At 42.3% G+C, this 22,731-nt stretch overlaps 2 protein-coding genes across 2 annotated transcripts in view; one reads left to right on the top strand and one right to left on the bottom strand.

The window, feature by feature from the left end:
- Window positions 1-1,216: 1,216 nt before the first annotated feature.
- sf3b6 (splicing factor 3b, subunit 6) lies at window positions 1,217-3,417 on the top strand. Its single transcript, XM_085770744.1, has 4 exons — window positions 1,217-1,334; window positions 2,040-2,158; window positions 2,623-2,761; window positions 2,977-3,417. The coding sequence occupies exons 1-4, from the start codon at window positions 1,305-1,307 to the stop codon at window positions 3,064-3,066; spliced, it is 378 nt and encodes a 125-aa protein (XP_085626870.1). The 5' UTR covers window positions 1,217-1,304; the 3' UTR covers window positions 3,067-3,417.
- A 2,132-nt stretch (window positions 3,418-5,549) lies between these two features.
- Window positions 5,550-22,731, bottom strand: part of vsnl1a (visinin-like 1a) — a 35,667-nt gene continuing 18,485 nt past the window's right edge. The window contains exons 3-4 of the mRNA XM_085770148.1: window positions 9,293-9,508; window positions 5,550-7,901 (exon numbers count right to left, since the gene is read on the bottom strand). Coding sequence (XP_085626274.1) covers window positions 7,704-7,901; window positions 9,293-9,508 — 414 coding nt within the window. The 3' untranslated portion in view covers window positions 5,550-7,703. The remainder of the gene's footprint in view (window positions 7,902-9,292; window positions 9,509-22,731) is intronic.

Genomic DNA, 22,731 nt, shown 5'->3' on the forward strand with positions numbered 1-22,731 from the left:
CTCAATGTCACCAAAATCCACAGTCAGCCTTTTTTTCCACAGCAGACATTTTGCATTTTTGCGTCATTGCAGGAAAACCACAAGTGACACTGCAGCTTTGTAGACAACCCTGGAACAAGTTCACCTAATTGGAATAGAGTTATGGAAAGATCTACTAGGCCTTTTTTAAAGCATGGTTTCTCTTGTCATAGTAAGGGAAGTAGCCTACAGGTGTGGCTGATAATATGTTTCCGCTCCATTCAAGATTCCCAGCAGGCCATAACAGTGTGACAGAGAGTGAACAAATACCTGGGACCAGTGCAGCTAAATGGAATTCAGCCAACTCAAACAGCATGTTTTGACCTACACCCATTTTCCTATACCGTGAAATGGCACCATGGTTTAGTTGAAAAAAAAAACTTCTGAAATGAACAGTCGTTCCACTAGTTTTGTCAAAGATTATGTATAGAGTCATACAATGACAGTGTCATTTGTGAGTGTTAGTAAAATACAATACAATAAAAAAAATGATATATATGGCACATTTAAAAACAACAGCACTGACCAAAGTGCTGTAAATAAGCATGGAAAAAGTACAAAATACATAAGGTTTGTTAACATGGATTAAGAACACAAGATTCAGACCACAAAGAAACCCGCTATCACACAGAGACTGAGAAGGCCAGAGAAAACAAATGGGTTTCTAAATGAGACTTAAAAACAGGCAGGGTAGGGGCCAGACTAATCTGGAGGGGCAGCTCGCTCCAAAGTCTGGGGGCCACAACAGCTAAGGCTCTGTCACCCCTCTTCTTTGACTGTGTTTTTGGGACTGTCAGGAGCGATCTGTCAGCAGACCTCAATGATAGAGAGGAAACCATATCCAGAGACTAGACAAGTAAGACAGGGCCAACCCATTAAGGGCCTTAAAAATAAAAATACACAACCAAGTAATATAGTCTAATATTTAATCAACAGAGAAAGCTCGCTTTTTATTTTTTATTTTATTATTTTAGAATAAGTCAAACTTTTAACTGCATTCATATTCTATGATTTGGGGTCTTTGTCCACGAGTTACAGTAGTGGTGTGTGTCCAATAGTGTGAATCTGCAGCCTCGGGTCTGCACCTCCTTCTCTGTAGGTCCACAATCTTCCTACAGGGGGCAGCACCGGCAGCGCGGCGCTGCGCTGCGCTCCGGTCCCTCGTCGGAAACCGGAAGTTCGTCACCCGTTAGCGATTGCTGCCATTTTGACGTTGGGAAAAGAAGAGCAGGGAAACTGCGTGTTCAATTTTCACTGGTTTTGTTAACACCTAGAAGTATTTCACCATGGCTATGCAAGCAGCTAAACGCGCCAATGTAAGTCTGATCGAGTCGGCTGGCGTATTGTGTGATTAATATAGCTAATCGTGTCACTGTGGCTGGACTAGGACTTAGCGGCAGCTAGCGTTAGCATACCGTTAGCCAACTAGCATGCTAACGATCCAAAAACAATCACACGAAGTTTGAAGCCAGCGTTTTATTGAGACGTTTCTCTGTTGATTATATGTTATATATTAGTACTCAGTGAAGTGGTGTAATCTGAACCATCTACTACGTCAAATCTGGTTTTATAATGGTGGCGACGTGTATGATCATGTAAACAATTCAATGTTCAATGTAAACTGTAGTGGTTGGCTGGTTGCCCCTTCAATTTAGTACTGAATTCATTCGCAGAGTGATGACATGGCTCATCATGGGATATTGACCTGTGGTCTGCGATAATCAAGAGATCTACTTAAGGGTTTTCGTGGTTATGGGAAGCATTGAATTATTGTCTGTAATAACATGTATCTTGCATAACAGTGGAGGTAAGGTGGTCTCTTAAAACTAGATTAAGAAACGTGAAAATCGAATCGAAAGTGTGTACGGTATTATTATGTTTGATTTGAAATAACATTGAATTGAAAAGCCTGGTTTATTACCAGTATTTAGCTTTCTATAGAATCGCTAGTGATGCTTAAGTTATACATAATAGTTAATGTAACTAATTGTAGTATGTTTGAATGTATTTTTTTCTTGCAGATACGATTACCTCCAGAGGTGAACAGAATCCTATACGTCAGGAACCTTCCTTACAAGATCACAGCTGAGGAAATGTATGATATCTTTGGGAAATATGGACCAATCCGTCAAATCAGAACGTAAGTATTTATACATTTTAGTTTTCTGAGTTTCCTCAACCAAAAAAGTATCACACATATACAGTGGTCTGTTCATGTGTGTATGGAGATGTGTAAGTTTTCATCAGCAGTACTTGCATTTTTAAACTAAGGAGACAAAAGCTTGTGCTCTGTTCTGTTGTTTGTCATATTTGCTTTTGTCTAAAACTAAAAAACTTTTTAGATAGATGACAACAAATAACATTGACAAGTCTTAATAGGCTGGATTGCCTTTTTCACACTTGCATGGTCAGTGTCGATTGTGTGTGTACATGGATCAAAAATATGTATCAACATTGGTCATATGCACACAACATTTTAACAATAATAGATTCTTAACTGTTTCCACGAAGATGTCTTTTCTGTTGCATAGATACTTAACTTTCACCCTGATCATTATAAACTTCTAACCACCCTGTCTGTTTTGTGCTTTTCTCTGTTCTCAGAGGAAACACACCTGAAACAAGAGGAACAGCCTATGTAGTGTATGAAGACATCTTTGATGCCAAGAACGCCTGTGATCACCTGTCAGGCTTCAACGTCTGCAACCGATACCTGGTGGTTCTCTACTACAATGCCAACAGAGTATGTATGAGCATTACCCTGTCTGTGTGGATATGGCCACATCGAAGGGAACCACTCGGTGGAAAAACATCCTGATTAAATACGAGACTAAAACATTATTTTGCAATTGAAAGGATTTAGGTTTTACATAAGTAAAAAAAAAAACCGAAACGCAGTGCCATTAGTCCCCCTACATGTTTTAATATAGTTTTCTCTGTTTTGTCAATTCTTTGCAGGCTTTCCAGAAGATGGACACAAAGAAGAAAGAGGAACAGTTGAAGCTTCTAAAAGAGAAATATGGTATCAACACAGACCCTCCAAAGTAGCACACTGGAGAATGCCCACATCCCACCACCCCCACTCTCTTCCCCCAAACCTTTTTTTTCCTCATTTTTTGTCTGTAAAAACTCTGTTGTTGTTGGACTTTACATTCTTTTTATTTCCCTGTCAAAGTGATTGACAGATGTAACAAAGGTGACTAGTCAACATATACACCCTGGCCGGGTAATTTGTTGAAATCAAATTTCATATTTGTATTTTTTTTCTCTCTTTTTTTGTCTCTTAGTTCTACCCAGTTATTTTTAATCTATTCATGGCCTTGATGAGAGCTGTTTTTGAGTTGATCAGTGATGATGACTATGTAAAGCTTCTGTAAAATAAATGTTTCTTTTCTAAAAGCTCTTGCTTGCTCCTTCTACCACACTATAGAGATACAAATATAGTGGAAGAGCTGTCCTTTGTGTGAACCCTTTTAGATCAATAGACTGAATACATTTCTTAAGTTGCTTGGCATGTGATGATGCAGTCGTTGGGGATTTTTTTTTTTTGTTTGTTTTCTGTTCATGTATGTGAGGACAGAAACCTCTATATGAACCCTGTTCAATCAGTGGCGTTTGGGCCTACAAACCATGGGTAAACATTACAGTCTTTGTCGGCCTTTTCCAAGTCAATTAATTAGTTTATCTTGTTTAAACAAAAGTTTTACCTGTTCCATTTTGAGTCAATGTAAAGCCACATGAAAAAGAAACATCTGAATCAAATTGCCATGAATTAAAAAGAAAAAAAAAATCAAAATAGTGCCAGCAGTGACCTCTGGTGGTTGGATAGGGACATTTCAATAATGGATTTGCAGTGCATTGGTACAGCCTCTGTAGTGCTAAATATTGAAGGAAAGTCACTATATCTGTGGAGTTTGGAGAGAGGGATGAACAAATGATTTCTGAAGATGGCATCTTAGGGCATATAAGCTAATTTCTCACTATGTAATGTGTAATCAATAGATTCTTCATGAAAACCTATGGCCTCTGTAATCAAGAGAGGGTAGTTATCAGACAGAGAAATGTCCTTGTATGTGCTTTTATTACTATAATAATTAATATAACTGACAGCCAATTTCAATATGGAATACCTACTGTACTGTATGAACTCTCTTTAAGTAGGCTATGGTAGTGATTCCCAACTGGTGGATGATTCAGATAGAATTAAACATTGGCATGCAAGATCTTGTAAATCTCTACTCTGTAATCACGAGTAAATGTCCAGTCCTACCCTACAAGATAACCTGACCAAATAGTGTGCGCACCCTGGCAGAATTACTACCAGGAGGTCATCTGTTGCTATAGCAGTTGCATGAGATCTTAAACATTAAGAAAAGTCAGATCACAGTATGGCCCACTAATAGTGAGGACTTAATTTTGTCCAACTGAGCCAAAATAAATGGATGAAGAGCTGAATGAATTAACTAAAAGAACCACACGGTAACAGATGGTTCAAATAATTAGCTTAATATAAGATAAATGGTTAAATAAATGGTTGAAAAAGTCAGGAAAATGTAATGAGTTCACATTAGCCAACTTAGCCCAAATTAATAGATGAACAATTGTGTTAATTAGCTAAAAGTAGCAGTCAGATGGTTCGAATAATTAGTTAAAGATAATGAAATGGTTGAAATAGTCAGATAAACGTAATGGAAAAGTGAGCCAAGACTAATGGATGAACAGTTGAAATAATAAAGTATAGGTAACAGACAGATGGTTGGAATAATTAGCCTAGGATAATGGATAAATCATTGAAATGAAGAGGCTTTAAAGGGATAGTAGCATTTTTTTTAAAGTGGGGTTGTATGATCTACAAATAGCCCCTAAGTACTTTAATTGCAGTAGAAGACTCTCTGCACTCCTCCCGTTAGCAACGCCAGCCCATAGCCCTGCCCAGAGATTTACAACATACAAAGAAACGGCCTATTTTCACGGCCTAAAAGAGGTTTTACCTGAAAAAAAAAAACACAGTTCCATTGTTCGCTATAATATAATTTTTTCCAGCCCCTCAAAGTGCAGGAAAAACACAGTTTTTATTTGGACCTAACCAACTGCTGATCAGCGGGTGCTAACCCTGGGCCGGAGGGATACGTGAGTTGGTTAGGTCCAAATAAAAACTGTGTTTTTCCTGCACTTTGAAGGACGGGAAAAAAATTATATTATAGCAAACAATGGAACTGGGTATTTTTTTTCAAGTAAAACCTCTTTTAGGCTGCGAAAATAGGCAGTTTCTTTGGGTCCATTCACAACAATGTACTGTATGTTGTAAATCTCTGGGCAGGGCTATGGGCTGGCGTTGCTAACGGGAGGAGTGCAGAGAGTCTTCTACTGCAATTAAAGTACTTAGGGGCTATTTGTAGATCATACAACCCCACTTTAAAAAAAAATGCTACTATCCCTTTAAAGGCTGGAAACCACCGGTCTACAGGTGTAGTGATGTTGCTTGAAGGGAGTTGTTGTTTAGATTAGATGAGTTACCAGACCAGACGATAGCCCATAGAGTTCCTTTTATTAGATTAAATCACAACACAGGGAGTAGTGCAGCCATGTTGTCAGGGACACAATACATGCTACAAAAGAATCCTTGTTCACGGTTGCCTTTGCTTACATTTGGTATCTTGATAGCAATAATAGGGTTGTAAATAGAAACGTCGTCTGGCCAAAGATGTTCATGTAAAGAAGTTCAGATTACAAACTTGACAGGGACAAGCCACGCTGCTGAGAGATGACGATGATGACTGGTAGTATGCTAGCTTGTTATTGCACTGTCTATTGTGACACATCACATCTCCTTTAGCCCCTTAAGCTCCTAAAACACTGTTAGTATAAGTACAGGTTTGGGAAGTGTGTGTGTGTGTGTGTTGCTTTCAGATAGGGCCAGGTAAACCTATTCAAAGACACAGGTGAGCTTAGGGGGTTTCGAATCATTTCTAGGAGGTACCACTCTTCACTGAACTTCTCTACATTTAGTATACATTAGTACGTGTACAATGTGTGAGAGAAGGGAGTAAAAAAGTACAAAAGATTGACTGATCGAGAGAAATTTGAGTTGGGGTGGGGCGGGGGGTGGGGTTGGGGAGGGTGAATTGTTCAACCTACTAAAACACATGGCTTTACAGTAAGGGCTGTCCCTCTAGTAGTTACAGTGTATAATGAAACGCCATTCACTGCTCCTTTCACTTCTGTAGCACTCATTTACTTCCACTGAAAAAGACAAACGAGAAAGTTCAAATGCTGCACCTGCCTTTTGTTTCTGCTCTTCTTCAACACTCTAAAAATAAAACTCCAGTGGATTCGTCATAGTGATATGCAGCCTGCAGGCTAATTGGGAAAAAAAAATAGTGGATGTGATGGTGACACGTTAAGTTATAACATAAGTTTGATAACAATGCTCTCCGACTATAGATGAATACTTTGTCTTGTTTCTAATGTAATCTAGGTCCAGCTAATGGAAGCTTCGGTTACTCTCCAGGGAATCCTGTTTAAATGATTGATCTCACTCGCCTGGAGTCCATTCGCTTCAAAGACGCTTCAGTTCATCTCCTCTCTGAAGCTGTCTCACAATGATTTATTCCTCTGCTTTTCAACATCTCCTAATTTGTAATGAGATAGTGTGTTTTGAAATGCAGGGGCAGGGAATTAGTTCTTAGCAACATATACTACAGCTAATCTACAAGGAAACATGCTCCCACAGTTAAAGCAGTCAAAAGAAAACGCCTCGACAGATCACAAAAGTTACATCCCGACGACGATACCTGCAGAAGGACCTGCTGCATTATGATTTTTTTTTTCCTGCCTCTGTATTCAGTAAGAATCTTTTCTCTTGGGTCCCCCTCCCCCCAACAAGTGTCACCACGCTGCTTTGATAAGGCTTTCTGTCTTCCATTACAGGATGCAAAATGAGGAGCTTGTTAAGACAGAACCTAAAGGCATGCAAATTAACTACATTTACATTTTTTATCTTTTTATTTTACCGACGGTACAACCATGTTTTGGAAGGAAAAGTTGGACAAACGCTAATCCATCTCTTCTAGAGTTAATTAATAATTGAGACGATGGATACTGTGTCGTATTGGAGGCAGATACATCATCATAGGAATTTGGTTCGGTCGACATTACTCAGTATTATGAAACACGTACAGCTAGCATCAGTAAACTTGGAACAATAAATAGAGTAGCGGCAAATTCAACGTAGCACATCACTGATGCGCAAGCTCCAGTAGAATGAAACTGTATGGAAAATACTTTGCACACTTCACATTTTGGCAGTTGATCTTTAAATAATTTAAATATATATTCATATTTATATATCTATATATATATTATTTGTGCAAGGTGTTCATATGTAGTGAGAGAGAGTGTGTGTGTGCATGTGTGTGTGCTGTTAAGTGTATCTGTCTGTGGTGTAAGTGTGCACCCGCACTCTTGCACCCGCACACTCTTGTATGTTGTGTGTAGATCTTTTTTTTTTATAGCAAATAACATTCTCATGCACACGAGTGTTTCAAACACAAGAAGCAGATCCATTGAAAGGTAGTCCAAGCATATATTTTTTTTCAGTGGAAATAGCTGCAAACTGAATGGAACATGAAATTCTTTCTGTGCAGTCCGTGGCAGCTGGTGGAGCGCTCCGCTCGCCCTCCGGCCTATTTCTGAAGGTCACACTGCAGCAGTAATACGATGGACGGGTCGCTCTTGGCCGCCTCTTTGAACTCCTCCAGCGAGATCTGGTCGTCGTTGTTCTTATCCATCTTGGAGAAGATCTTGTCCACCCTCTGCTCGGGCGTCAGGCCGTCCTCGTTCATCTTCATCATGATCACTGTGCCCACCATCTTGTAGATCGCCTGCAGAGGGAGAGAGAGGAGAGCAGATTTTAAGAAGAGATAAGAGAGTCTCTTAGTCTCTTAATGCATCCTTCACTTGTGTTTTCATAAAACACAAGAGGAAAGAGGATATTTCCTGTTCTTGAATCATTAAACAGCACAGGTGGATCACCTGTGGAGGTGCAGGTGGTCACTGCTTTGAACCCCATTGGAATTTACATTTGTAGATAAAAATATGATAATATAATATGCACATACACAATAAGAGTTCACAAGAACTTTTTACTGTTGTTCAACATGACCCAACAAAACCTGAACCATAAATCTCTCCATGTTTCCTCTTGATGTGTGTGCACAGATACAAACAACTAGTCTGTGGCCTTAATATACATGAGCTATTAATACTTTTTAATCAAACCGATCAAATTAATCTTTCCATGCAATGCAATGTCATATAGAAATGTGAACATATGTCACACTGGCTGAGTGCAATATCCAAATCACAGGAGCTCGAATGTTTTGGTTTGTTTGTTTGAAGTATTTTGGGGCTTTTACACCATTAATTGACAGGGTAGTTGGAGAGATCAACGGGAAATGGGGAGACAGAGAGAGGGGGAATCACATGCAGCAAAGGGCCACCGAGGGATTCCAACCAGGGCCGGCTGCAGCGAGGACTATAGCCTCTATATATGGGGCGCCTGAAGGTGAATATTGCTTTAAAAGATACTCTTGCCAGAGAACCGTGTTCTCCAGACATAAAGGAACATGTTGGTTTGGTACATTTATCAACAAAAATGACATAATCTGCAACTTTATCATCACTCCAACTGAAATTATTACTCGTATCACAATCAGAATATCTGATATATTATTGTTTTGGAAACGTGAATATATACATGTTGCATTCAGCCCTGTTTCAAATCCAAATAGACTCTGTACAAGTCAATTTCACTGCCGAACAGCAAACAGTCTCTCCTCTCTGCAAGAGGCAGGTTAAAAGGGGAAATGACATGATGAATAATTCAATAAGGGAACTGGGATGAACTCAGAGTGTGAGGGGCAGGGAGAGGCTCTCTGACTTCCTCAAACAAGGTACCTAGAACTGTGGATGACTCAGCTCTTAACAGGCACTTCTGCCTCTTGTTGCTCGTTTCATATTATTTGTATTTATGAATAACCAGCGTCTTGTCAGGCCCTGCAGGCTCAGCACTCTGCTGTACAACCTTTAACTCAGAAAGAAAAAGTGCTGCATCCTTGTGACTCAGCAGGTTGTGGAGAAAACAAGGCATGTGTCAATGTTTCACATGCTCATCCACTTTAGCCACAGTAAGGAGAACTTAAAAAAAACAAAAAAACATTGCATGTTACAAATTGAGAAACTACAGTCAATAATTGGTGACTCATTATGTTACCTCGATGATCTCCAGCATCTCCACCCGTGTGATCTTGCCGTCTCCATCCAGGTCGTACATGTTGAAGGCCCAGTTGAGTTTCTGCTCGAAGCTGCCTCGTGACGTGATGGACAGCGCACAGATGAACTCTCTGAAGTCAATGGTGCCGTCGCCATTCTTGTCGAAGGTCCTGAAGGCGTGCTGGGCGAACTTGGAGGCGTCACCGTAAGGGAAGAACTGGAACAAAGAGGAAAAAGATGGAGACATGCTGTAAATATAGTGTTTCAAACAATGATGGGTGGTTTTGAAATCAGATCATAAGAAATCATCATCTGAGCATTTTCGTTACAAAAAAAAAACACAGACACAGAGGAAACTGTCTTGTTGCTCTCTGCTTGTAGTTTCAGGTCTGTAAACCTGTGTCTGAACTCCAAACTAACATGTATCTTGTGATGAGTTGTTGTGCACTCTGTTACATCACAAACAGATGGGCCAGTGATTAGAGCCTGAGATTCCTGGTGCAGTGAAGATTAGTCAGGCTACATCATGCGGCAGTTTGGCAACAAAGAGTCAGATTCATAAAAGCAGATAGACTAATAGTTATTTGGGAGATTATACCTGCACTAATTAAGTGAGAGTTGCCATTTCCATCCTGTGCTGATGGGTTTTTACATAACCAGACACAACGTCGGGTGGCGGCATACAGCACAGTTAATTACCTTGGTAAACCTGTCACTTCAAAACACGTACAGCCTGCAGTCTCTCCTGGAGGATGCATATGAATTTCTAAAATAGGCAACAACAACAATTAGACTGTAGTCTGTATTGATCCCTGAGGTGAAGCCGTCTTCTCCCTCGGGCCCTGACGCAGGAAGGTCGGGGTCACCGACACACAGCAGCCAGGAGCTGGTGGAGCCGTTCATCTGCTCAGAGACACGTTCACACACTGAACACGTCCCCACACGTGTGACATAAATATGACTCCTCTGGTTACAAGACCCTCCAACTCACAACTTCACTTTGAAGTTGTCCCCTGTTTTGTCTGTGCACAAATCTGAAGTCTTAAAAACTGAACATGTGTTCTCTGAAACTTAATTTAATTGCATTTGAATGTGACACTCCCCTTTGTCTTTCCTGAACAGGAACCTTTTTATTTTATTTTTCAGTGGTATACATGGACAGATTTTTGAGAGACATGTGGAATGGCATGCCTTGACATAAAAATCTTCCTGGAAATTGAATGAGTTATTTTTTTTATTATATTATGAATGCTTTTACATTGAAAAATGTTCAATTTAAAATAATTCAAATCAATCTATAAAATGTGGAGTACCTCTTGCTCAGGTGTGTTTATATAGTTGGGGAAAATGTTTTAAAAAAATCATCAGATTGCATGGGTTGTGCAGGAAAAAAAAGATATAAGACGCTCTATATTGCACATTCTTATAGCCTCTGTACGATTCAACATAGTAATGGAAAAGAACAGCCTAAATGCTCTGACTTCTAAAGATTAATCGACAGAGTCAACAAACTCGTGAGGTTCAGCTTTAATGGGTCCTGCAGGTCCCATTGACCTCATGATCTTATGTTACATATTCTCACAGTCATATTTCATTCTGATGAACTGTAATAACCTTTGAAGCCAACATTTTACCACTTTGGTTTCATGTAAAATGACTTTCACATCAGCATCAGCTGCATTTCTAATTAGAAAATGTTAGCTCTGTCGTTGTGAACATGTTGGCGTGCTGATATTAGCATTTAGCTCAAAGCACCACACTTTCTCAGAGCTGCTTGCATGGCCACAAATCCTGAACCTTTGTAAAAATGTATTCAAGTCTTGTTCACAGGATTTTTTCAAATCAAACGCTCATATTTTCCCTTTGATGTGATTCTACAATCCGGTACCAGGGCTGAATAGGTCGGGGTCACCGACACACAGCGGCCAGGAGCTGCTCGAGCCATTGATCTCCTAACTAAAATCAAATCCAACCATGTCAAAACTGCCAGAGATGTCACAGGGTAACAGTGACAAAGATAAAGATAGAATCATGTTTTGTCCTTCCCAATTTATAGAAGGATGCTGCCAAATCTGATTATACTTGACCTTGATCTCCTTTTGTCCACTGATGCCAAAATCTACAGCGTGAGTTTACCGTATATTACTGGGTAAATTCTATGGATCAGCTTTTCTCAGTACTGGCACAAACTTACAGCTTCCCTACGTGAATCCCAGTGATACATGTACAGGAGATCAGAGGTTAATGCAGTAACTGTGTGGATGACCGCCGAGCCCCGGTTCGGCTCGTCATCCGCCGTAGATGATGAACCCCGTGGGTGGCCGCGAGAAGCCGAGCGATTCATCAGCTGTAACCTTCCACTTGACCTCTCTGGTAAAAACTCTTAGAGCCGACGGGGAATCTAAGCCGAGCGCCGCTGCTCTCTGAGGACTTGAGTAAACAAAAGAGAGCTGGTTTTGCTCTAACAGCCATCATTAAGGAAATGGAGCGAACCGAGGTGATATTATTTGTAAAATAAATAATCAGCATTGTTACGAAGGACAGAGGTACAGAAACTACTAAGAAAGAGTGAACTGCTCTTGAACTTTGATTTACCTGTTTGGCTTTGTTCATATTCACCGAGTGCTGCAAGTCTGAATCTATTAAGTCACCTAGAATCAACTCAGAGGAAAGTAAGGATCTGCCTCATTTTGATATCTGCCCGCCAAGAGGTGCTTTAAAGGTATAATATGTAGGAATTCCCCCCATCTAGCGGTGCGGTTGCATATCTGAACGTATTCTTGATGTTGCATTCATGTGAAATCGGGCAGACGTCAGACAGACGACAGATGCTGCATGTAACAGGATAAACAAGCTTCTATGTAAACAAGTGGTCCGCCAGCACGAGGCAAAACAATACAGGCGTGACAATATGTTGTCATGGTGATGTCGTATTGTTTACATGACCCACGAGTAAAATGACATCCGGTTGGTTTGCCGACGGCCGTCTGCCTGACTGCACCTGAATGCAACATCAGTGCCTCCTCTTCCTCACACTACACAGTGGTGACAGTTTTAACAGGCGCTACCTGGAAAACTTTCTCCCCGAGCCGACAGCTCCGCTGAGTTTCTATGGTTACCTACGGTCACGCTGCCACTCAACGTAAAAAATGGCGATGCAACATGGCCGCCTCGGTTCGGTGCGTCGCCCACTTATGTATTTGTAACGACTTGTAACAACTCATTCTAAGGTAGGAGAAAGCTTTCCTTTGTATGTGGATGTGATTCCACTTCAGTGAAATACGTATTTATGAAAGCAATATTTGATTTTTGCTAATAAAAAGCCAAATAAGTTACATACTGGGGCTTTTAAAAAAAACAACAAGCCAATATAAAGCAACATTGTTATTAATCTGGAGTCGTGCTAACAATCATAGATACACACTCACTCTCCTTTGAATGCCATTTTGTTTTCCATCAACATCAGCATTAATACTGGTTTCTCTTAGTAGCTGCACACTCAACTATATTTAGGCTACTGAGCGGATTCTAACTTTGTCTGCAGGTTAGTGCCAGAGCTCAGACTGTGTCTGGACATCAGATTGTATCAGTGTGAGTAAAACAAAACAGGAGAGTTGTGGCCACTGAACTGAAACGATGAATTTCAAGACACTGAAAACCTCTGTAGAGCCACAGGCATTAATTATGTGTGGGCTTGACACTATACGAGACCGCAGTAGCATTTGATTCATGAATCAATATGAAAAATATTGATTATTCCCACCAAAAAAAGAAACCAAAACTTTTGCAGCAACAAAAGAAAAGCCTGCTGTGGTCTCAGTAAGCCATCAGGGGAGGCACGTGGACTTGTGTTTCAGGCTCTACAAGGCTGTTCTACACTGTGTCCTTGCCCGTGAGCACAGCAGACAGGCTCATACACAGGAAGAGGCAAGGACGCTGCCCCAGCCGCTCCTAAGAGCAACTGTCCCGGCACGCACAAACTGTCTGGAGTCACGACGGGAGGGGGGCAGGAGTCTAGGCCATGATTCCTAATGGGAGCAGGAGAGAGTGCAGTGGGTGGGAGAGAAAAAAGAGAGGAGAAAGAGAAAGACAGGGTTAGACAGGGAGAGTCAGTTCAAATTGCAGAGCTGCCCGTCTGCAATAGGGTCCCACCCATGTAAATTCTGCTGCAGCAGCGAAGCCATCAGACTGCAGAGAGAAGTTAACAGACGGAGGGGATGGAGGGCGGAGCGTGAATGAAACCAAGAAAAGATGGAGGAGCCGACTGAAACGAGAGTGACAGAAAAAAATGTTAGAGGAAATGTGACGGAGGTGGAGCTCAGTCTCCTCGAGTCCAGGTCCTGATCTGCTCCTCGGCTCAGGAGAAGTCCAATTAATTTGAGGAAGAAACCCGCCTTGGGGCAAAGAGGGAGGGGGAGGGGGAATCTGCCAGGATGAACGGGACGCTGCCCGACACTTTTTGCACAAATGAAACGTGGCTTCTTTCCCATTAGTGCTGCCTCCTGCCTGTCCCCATGTTGCCCCCTCCTCGGCTCATCTGCCTGGGCCCTGGGGGGCCAGAGGGGGGGCATGTGGAAAGTTGAGGCAGGAGGGAAGGAAGACAGGTGTCAGTGAAAGGAAAAGGGGAATGTATAAGGAAGGGGGGGGGCACTGCGGTTCTTTGACAATCTGGCAAGTTATGAAACACTTTGTTATGTAAACGGAGCGAAAAAAGAAAGAAAGAAAGTGGGGCAAGGGGATGAGACTGTGAAATTTCCCTCCGTCGTCCCTGTCGCTGCCACATGGAGAAGCATTGTCAGATGTCACAGATGAGAAAAGTCACAGAAACACACCGCGACCGTCCGGGATGAACAACAAACCCTTCACTAGATGGCGACGCAATTACCGTTAAACAACCGCAACGACCCAGTCAGGGCTTCGAGCCACTGTTTCCTCGCCTTTACAGCCACGGATATTAGGCTGTTAACATTTCCATTAAGTCTTATTCCTCTCCTGATTTGCCATTATGGCTGTTTGATATGGCTGTTTGGAGACGGCCATCAAAGGACAGGCTGAATGCCAGACTGCTTCTGCCCACTCAGGGTAGAGCCAGGCGGACAGGCACAGCTGGCTTAATAAAAGCTATAACGTCGCTGCACTTGTGTGTGTCAGTGAGGCCTATTCTGTCAAACAGATACCCAACACACACACACACACCCACACACACACACCCACACACACACAACCCAAAACATGCTGCTGTTAAATGGAACATTAAAGCCTTCATAATCAGCCTGCAAGCTGGCACCACAGAGAGTGGGAGAGAGTGGGAGAGAAATAGTGCGACAGGGAAAGACACACTTCACTAGTCACACTTAAACGAAGGCCGTTTCACACCAGCGCCGCAGTGACCGACGACTGCTACATCGTGAGAGCAGATGATGAATATTACGGCACAAAGCGGCGATTCAAACAGGAATCCTCAAACGAGAAGCTCGTCAGTAACGGGGCGACTTGTGCTTGGTGCCAAAAATAACGTCCAAAGTTAGGTAACGGCGGCCTCCGATCCAGATTTGTGTTTGCGTTGCCCGGCCTGCGCTGCCAGCTCTTCAGATAACAGTTAAGCCGTACAGACATCTTGCAGCTTAAAAGCTTCCAGTGATGAGCTCGCAAAGGGTCAGGATTTAAACGCAGTGAAGATTTGTTTACTATATGCACATTCTGTTGCAGTTTGGGAGCTGCATGTAACTGGATTACAGTTATCTGAGTCCCAAAAAATAATTTAAACACTGGTATATGTAAGTCTTTGTGAGTGAAACTGATCTGAACGGCTTACAGCTTATTGATACACGAGGCCACCTCCCCCCACGCTCTGCTGTCACACAGCAGCATCAGTCACTTCCATTTCCAGTTGCCCTGATTATTCTTTTATCATTTAATTAACTCATTATTTGGTTTATGAAGTGATAATATCTCTGAGAGCTCAGCAGAGACAAATTGTTTATGTCGAGATGTAATCATTTAACAAAACCCTTTAAGTCTGAAGCTTATTCCTGACCATTCTTGTCTCGTTTCCTCATGACGACTGCATCTATGGTGAATCTATTCATTGAGAAAACCCTGGAGAAGCTAGTAAGAGTAAGAGTCAAGAGTTATGTCAAATGTCGCTTACAAATGTGAAGAAAGCTAAAGTCTTTCTTGTGTAATGACAGACAGAAGACACTCTTTAAAGCAGTGGTTCTCAACTGGTGGGTCGGGACCCAAAAGTGGACCCGTTCTGGATGGGTCGCGGACAACTGGTCAAAAAAGTAAATAATATTTAATGCACATCTGATGTTGGACATGTCTTTCATCTTGAAAAATAACTTAAATATTGAAAGGCATGCGTCACATGAACACATGCAGTTGTAATGGTCCTCCTCAGTTTCTTATTAATGTGGCCTGAATGCAGTGAAAATACCTTGTTTTGTTTTGTGGGCCTTTATATTGTGCAATTTGATATTTATTCACTTTTTTGAATATGCTCTGAATGCAGAGATACATTAGAAGTCAAATATATCATTTTGTTGGTCTCCATTTTGTGCAGTTTGATATTTTTTTATTCACTTCCATACATGCAGTTGTCATGGTCCTCCTCAGTTTCATTCATGTGCTCTGAAATGCACTAAAGAGCAAAATGAGTTTTTAAAGGCTTAAAAAATAATAATCTTGCCGGTTTGAATTCTATAAAAGTGGGTCACGACTTAATGACCATGGGAAAATGTGGGTCCCAGAGTGAGACTAGTTGAGAACCCCTGCTTTAAAGCATTAAGCTGAAATCAGAAAAGATTACATTACATTATCTTCTGTGGTTACCCACAACATTCCAGTCATGACCGGTATCAACCACTAGGTGGCGCAAACACAACATGAGCAGCTTATTTCATATATTCATACAATGTTAATGCTGCCTCTGTAACAAGTCTTGTTTGGAATATGTCCACAGCTTTGTTATGCTAATGAGCCTGCATTGATGTTAGTGGTCAACATGAACCATCCCCTCTGACTAGAGGGGGGAGGCTAGGCTACGTTTAGCTCTGTTATCTTAGCAGCTAATCTTTTGTCTTTTACACTCATGATTGAGATTTTTTTTTTAAGGTACTGTGCCTAACATAACATATATAACATCTGGCAAGGGGACTACCAATGTAAACCAGCCCTTGCTGCAATTGGGTACAACCACCTCCCTTCCTCATTGTTAGAAAGGAATGCTGAACATTGTACACTGTCCTCCTGAAAAATAAATTCATTTAAACTGAAATTGAAATTTGTCCTCTGCCTCAATTCCTCAGTGGATATTTACAACAGGAAATTACATCAGAGACTGCTAAGAAAAGAGGGATTTTATAAATGTAAATATATCTAATGGTTTCTGCGTGAAACATTGCCTGACATAAATATTATAAAACTGGATTTAGTATCAGTAACATCTTAAGTACCATGTTATAACTTTAAGATTTAATTACATTCATCTTATCTCAATCAAATAATATAATTAAGACCCAGTGGTCTCTCTGTATCTGCCATCATTAATCACATCTGACAGAGCTGCAGACCTGTCTCTGTCCACACTCCCTCCCAGAAGACGATCCACACTCACTACTCTCTGCTCTGATACCTGACCTGCACCGCTGCACTGATGATGCCACGCTCTGACATCCCATGTTCCCGTTTTCCACTAATAATCAGATCCCAAATCTGTCAGTGTCCATATCTTCAATCTTCAGTGGTTCAAAGATTCATGCTAAAAACATGAGCACACACACACACACACACACACATAGACTTTTGGGAGCCTCAGAGCTCATTTCTGCTCAGACTCCCTCTCCCTGAGCAGTGGAGATGGCTCAATATTTTTTTGCCCCTTGGATAAATGTTATTACCTGCAGGACGAATGTGAAAAGAAAAATGAATCCGTCGCAGTTAACTGCTCAGTGACAAGTAAAACCAAAGCATCGCGGAATAGAATCAAGTAGAATACATCAGAGGAGAATTTATGGCCTAATATTTCCGTTCAGCTTTCATGAAGCCCACAAGGTCACATCTCTTCCATTAAGGCTCCTGCACGATACTCTGCACTGCTGTTCTTATCAACAATATGTAATGTAGCAGCCTTGCCGTTGGCTATTCATCTCCCCAGAAGACAAACACAGGTATAGAGGTCAGTGTGTGTCTATAATTTGCCCTTCAAAGCGCTTGGCGTCTGTGTTTTCCTGTAAGCGATACACTCGGAGATGAGATTTGATTTGTTTCTTACAGTTTCCGTCACTCCGGCGCGGCACCAGAGGGCTGTGTACATAATGCCGTATGTTTCGTGCATCCCTTTGCTAACATTGTCAGATGCAGTGGAGCCTATTTGGAGAAACACAGGAGCAGGACCTTGGCTTGACAGGACTGGCTGTCTCTGCATATGGCTGTTTACATTGCCTCATCAAAGCTTTGCTTAGATGCTACTTCAGCCAAGCAGATTGCGATGGAGAGAGAGAGGAATACATACATAATCCATCGCTGGGGTATTTACAGTGTGTGTGTGTGTGTGTGAGTGAGAGAGACAGAGCCTGTGTGTGCTGTTACATAAACCCTCAGTGACATGCCAGGCAGCTACAGAGACACAGCCAGCTCACTGCTGTAGCTGCTGCTGCTTCCAAGCCTCCAGGGTTTGCACGCAAACACGCACACAAACACGCACGCATATGCACGCACACACACACTATCCCCTTAAAATGCATTTCTTCTCTCCTCATCATTTCTTGGTGTCTGCTGTGATATCAATGTCGCCAAAGTTAAACAAGTGGGCAGGGATTCCTACTGAAATGAACACGTCATCTTGTTGTAATTAAAGTCCTTTTGTTTCCCTCCGTTGAGACCATTCATAGTCAGCATTTCTTCAGGACCAGCTTTGGTGTTGTTGTTGTTGTTAAATGTTGTAATTACCTCCATGTTGTTGTCTGTTGTGTAGTGGTATGTATTTTAAACCACTGAATAATCTTCAGTTTTGTAGGTTGCTGTTGTTAGCTCAGTAGATATCCAAGCTGCTTATGTTTACAACCTTCACTACCTCCTCCCTGCTGAGTTTTTTTTTTGTCTGACTGCGACTGTATCAGTTATATTAAATCACTGCTCCTGCAAATCCAATGTGTCCTCCTGCTGCTGCTGCTGCTTCACATTAAAAGCACTTAAATGACAAAACATTGGAAAGGCTCTCGTTGTGAGTCTATCACAGGACAGGTAATTACAGCTAAACAAGATTATTTACCAAACAGTGTCATTTTGTGCACATCTTATCTGTGGTTGAGTTATAATGTCTGCAAGGGAACAAGAAGGAGCAGCAGCAGCAGTGAGTTGTAGGCACCGCCCCACCTCCACCTCTTCACACACATAGCCTATATACATCACAGTTCATGACATGATAAACGTTTATTGACTGACTGTCTCTCTTGTTTGGCAGGTGTACCAGTTGCTCTTCTTTTTTTCTGGTCTGGTGCGGTCAACTGTATTTCACTGCACTTGCTGTTACCAAGGGGGCAGTTGTGGGTCTGAGAAGTGAAGCTCACTTCCGCGTTCAAACAACTGCAATCCCCTCGGATTCCTCTGGGGGCTGGTGTCAGAAGGGAGCATTCCTCATAGACCCCCATGTTAAAATAGCCGACTTTACATCCTCAGTAAACATGTTAAAAGCCTGGTGTCAGAACGTTTTTTCGTCTCAATCGATAGTTTCTACCCCCGCACACACTCTGAGGGGGGTGAATTTTTTTTTAACTCTACCGTTTTACTGTTATTAGGTTATAAGCCTGGCCAATTAGGGCGCGGAAACGTTGAGTGACAGGTCCGAGCAGCTCCGTGGACAGCTGCTTCGAGGCCAGTGGGCGGGTTCTCGGCCGGCCAATCCAACATGGCGCTGTTCAGGCCGCCATATTTGAGTCACAAAAACGACTCCCCAAAACCAATGGGTGACGTCACGGACGCTACCTCCATTCTTTTTACAGTCTATGGCTGTTACCAAGGGAACCACAGGTGTCATCAAATCAACTGGAACTGAGTACCGCAACCCCAAATCCACACTAGGTCCCAGTCTGTGGTCTTCATCACAGCAGACGTCATTTTCTCCTTAGAGAGACATTTCAGTGACTGTCTCCTCTAGACCAGTGGTTCCCAAAGTAACAGGACTGTCTCTAATAAAACACCCAAAAGCTATCATGAAGTCTTATGGTGGTCTGTGGTCTAATTTGTGCCATTGTATTGTCCTTGAAGTAGTGTTGTGGTACTCGAGACCGGCCATGGTCTCAAGACCAACAGTGCTAGTGCTGTCCCAATTCTCAGGATGTTAAGTTGAGGGACAAGTTTAAGGGCTGTATAGCCTCAATATTGAGATTCTCCGACACCACCCTTGGGAGCAAGGGCTACCCAAATTGCAGTTTTTCTTTGTTAATAGAGATATAAATATTACAAAAATGATTGTATTATCTTGTATTATTTACCTCATTGTTGCATAACATTTATTTTACGATCTTTTGTCAAAAGCCGGCCGGTGCGGACCAGCCATGTTGCTATTGTTTAGTTACAAAATGGTCATTTTTCTCAGTGGTAACGTAGTTGTTAAGTTGTTTTATCAAGATACAGCCTACGTAAAATGTTTGCGCCGATAATGTTCTAAGATGACCGGGCTAATGTCATCTCCTGTAGCCGCAGAGTTATCTAACGATGGTTCCAGCTGGTGGTTACCTTTCAATAAGCCGTGGTATGCAGTGACTTTCAGCTGAATATGTCGGTGGTTGTGGTATTTATACAGATTATTTGTTTGAATATCAACCTATAACTAACTCTACTAAATTGTCGGCTACAAAAAAACTAATAACCAAAGTATTAACTGACAGATAGTCCACAACAATTTCAAAAACATGGACCTGATGGACCCGTCGATGATAGCTGCGTTTGTGGCTTATGATTAAACTGGAAGGGTTAACAGTGTAAATATAAAAAGATAATAAACTAATGCCAAACAGTCTGAAGATGTATCTGCATTTAAGGGGTGTCCCATTTCTAAGTCACAAAATAGCCCTTAACACTTGGTTTTGAGGGCTACTGCATTGGAACTCACCCTTGGTCTTGTCTCAGAATTGTCTACATTTTTACCTAACGCTAACCCCTTGGTCTTGGTATGATCTGGTCATGGTCTTGACTCGGTCCCTTCCACACAGTCTAGCTCCAACCATATGATAAAGCAGTCAACAGTGGGCAAATGTACTGAGGTTTGAGTAACAAAGACACTACGAGTCGCCCACAGGTATACCACACCCACCTGTCGTCTTCTGACATGCTAAACCTGACCTAACGTGGACACCGGGCCAGTGTGGGTGATACAGTCAGAGTTAAACATGTGACTGCAGTTCCGTGAATTTGATGTGACAGGCAGATGCAACAATCGGGGCATCAGAAATGGCTGACATGCATCGGTTTAGACAGCGGCGGAGACAAGAGGAAGACCGGATCATCATCCAGAAGGAGCTGTGCAGGGGGGGCGGGAGAGTCAGTGATCATGGGTGACAGAGGGCCAGTGTGTCAGTGGTGCGTGTGCGTGTGTGAATGGATTTCTAAGTAGCTCCTTACATTCTCCTGCGGTTCGTTCCGATGACCTCACATGAGGAAAAAACAGCTGCGGGCTTGTTTACATCTGACTGCCGCCACAGTCAGAGACGCTGTAATGAGACGGAGGCCGACGGCTGGAATCGGGGGGCATTAACCTACGAGACCTTCGTTATGATCAAGGTCTGTAAGGTTGATCATTGATTCATCATCAGCCTGACAAGAACAGAGGCTGAGTGTGTGTGTGTGTGTGTGTGTGTGTGTGTGTGTGTTGTAGGAGAGGGAGGATTCAGCTCTTCAAAATGACACCACATAGAAAACGCAGATAAACCGAGAGGATATTTAACCAGCTCCGAGTTGCCTCCTGGGCGTCTCTGTTGTCCATTATGAATGATTGTGCACCTTCCAGGAATCAGCTTAGATTCCTAGACAGCGCACAATCATTGAGCTTTGTGATTTAAGCGGAATTTGGAGCAAAACCTGTCCCTGACCCAGGTTTATCAGCAGTTACGAAACATCCATCTGGCAACACTAACTCAGCACGGGGAGTGTGGATGACGGCGCAACAGCAGATGGCACTATTGAGTGTGGAAACGTACAGTATTTCATGCCTCTCTCTGGGGCGGTGAGGAGAAAAGGTGTTGGCATTCAAGGAAAGAAATGAGAAGAGGAAGCTGGCAGCAGAGGTTAATATATCAGACTATCAATAACCTAGATCAGTCTGCTGCTGCTACTGCATAACAGGCTAAAAAGACAGGTATTTATCCTATCAGCATAAAAAAATGTTATGTCTGCCACATTCCCCCACTGCCATTTTCTGTCTTTTCAATACAGGGGTCTAATCAGATCGAAAGAAGCAGCCAAGCAGAGCAGGAAGCAGAGTGTGACTCACTGCTTGGCAGGTAGACCTGAGGGCTACCCCTCCGCTCCTTGTGACGCAATTCAAAGCCAGAGTGAGGAAGAAAAACAGAGAAAGAGGGGAGGACTTGCTGGCTTGACCGTCTCTTAGCAGTGTGGTGTGTCCAGGGTGGCTAGAGCCTGGCAAGATAAATCCAGCTTGAAGCCACCTTTTAAAAAGCATCTGCTCCGTTCTGCCCTGCGGCCATAAAGACCAGGAATAAGAGGAAGATGGTGGCATGGGAGGAAAAAAACAGAAGAGTGAGATATAGCAGAGAGGGAGACGCTTCCCTCTGGATGTCTACAGAGTGGCTGATTATTTACAGGACGCCTCCCGTCTGCACGACTCATCAAACATGAATTCAACATTTACCGGCTGCTCAATCACGTCTGAAGAGCGTGTGTCTAAAAACACTTCACACTTCAGAATGTTATTTTCCATCTAACTTGGAGCGAAGTGAAACACCCGCCGGCTGTCTGAATGCTTCATATCTGGGTCCGTTTATAAAAGTCAAGGATGTCGTCTTAATGTGTGTTTATTCTTTCCCTGAGGAGCGTGCAAACACAGAGGCAGCTGTATTCTCCTGACATGGGGACCCACGAGTAACAGACAAGTCTGTGACCCATTTAAAGCACACCTGCACCACAAACAGTCTGTAGCTTTGCCAGGTGACTGCTATAAATAATCAGCCGCACTCTGATTTTTTTGTGTGATGAATTAATGTGTTAATTAAGATGAACGGTACAAACCGTTCTCTCTACCTTTCCCTCTATTCGCTTCCTTCCCTACCCACAAATCAAATCGCTCATTTCATCTCTATTGTCATGTAGCTGCTGCCGTATCTCTCTTATATTAATAGGAACTTTAAAGACAAAGACAGTTCAAGTGATGGCCACTCCGTAAATTGAAATAAAATGTTGTTGTTTTTTTTATACCTCTTC

Source organism: Trachurus japonicus, chromosome 24 (assembly GCF_045865225.1).
Source record: "Trachurus japonicus isolate A0001 chromosome 24, Traja_1.0".
Taxonomy (NCBI): Eukaryota; Metazoa; Chordata; class Actinopteri; order Carangiformes; family Carangidae; genus Trachurus; species Trachurus japonicus.

Bases quoted from the DNA above. Each gene is read 5' to 3' on its own strand.
- sf3b6 (XM_085770744.1), top strand. From the start codon at position 1,305: ATGGCTATGCAAGCAGCTAAACGCGCCAAT. The intron at 1,335-2,039 runs GTAAGTCTGATC...TTTTTCTTGCAG, and splicing joins AAGCAGCTAAACGCGCCAAT to ATACGATTACCTCCAGAGGT. The intron at 2,762-2,976 runs GTATGTATGAGC...AATTCTTTGCAG, and splicing joins TCTACTACAATGCCAACAGA to GCTTTCCAGAAGATGGACAC.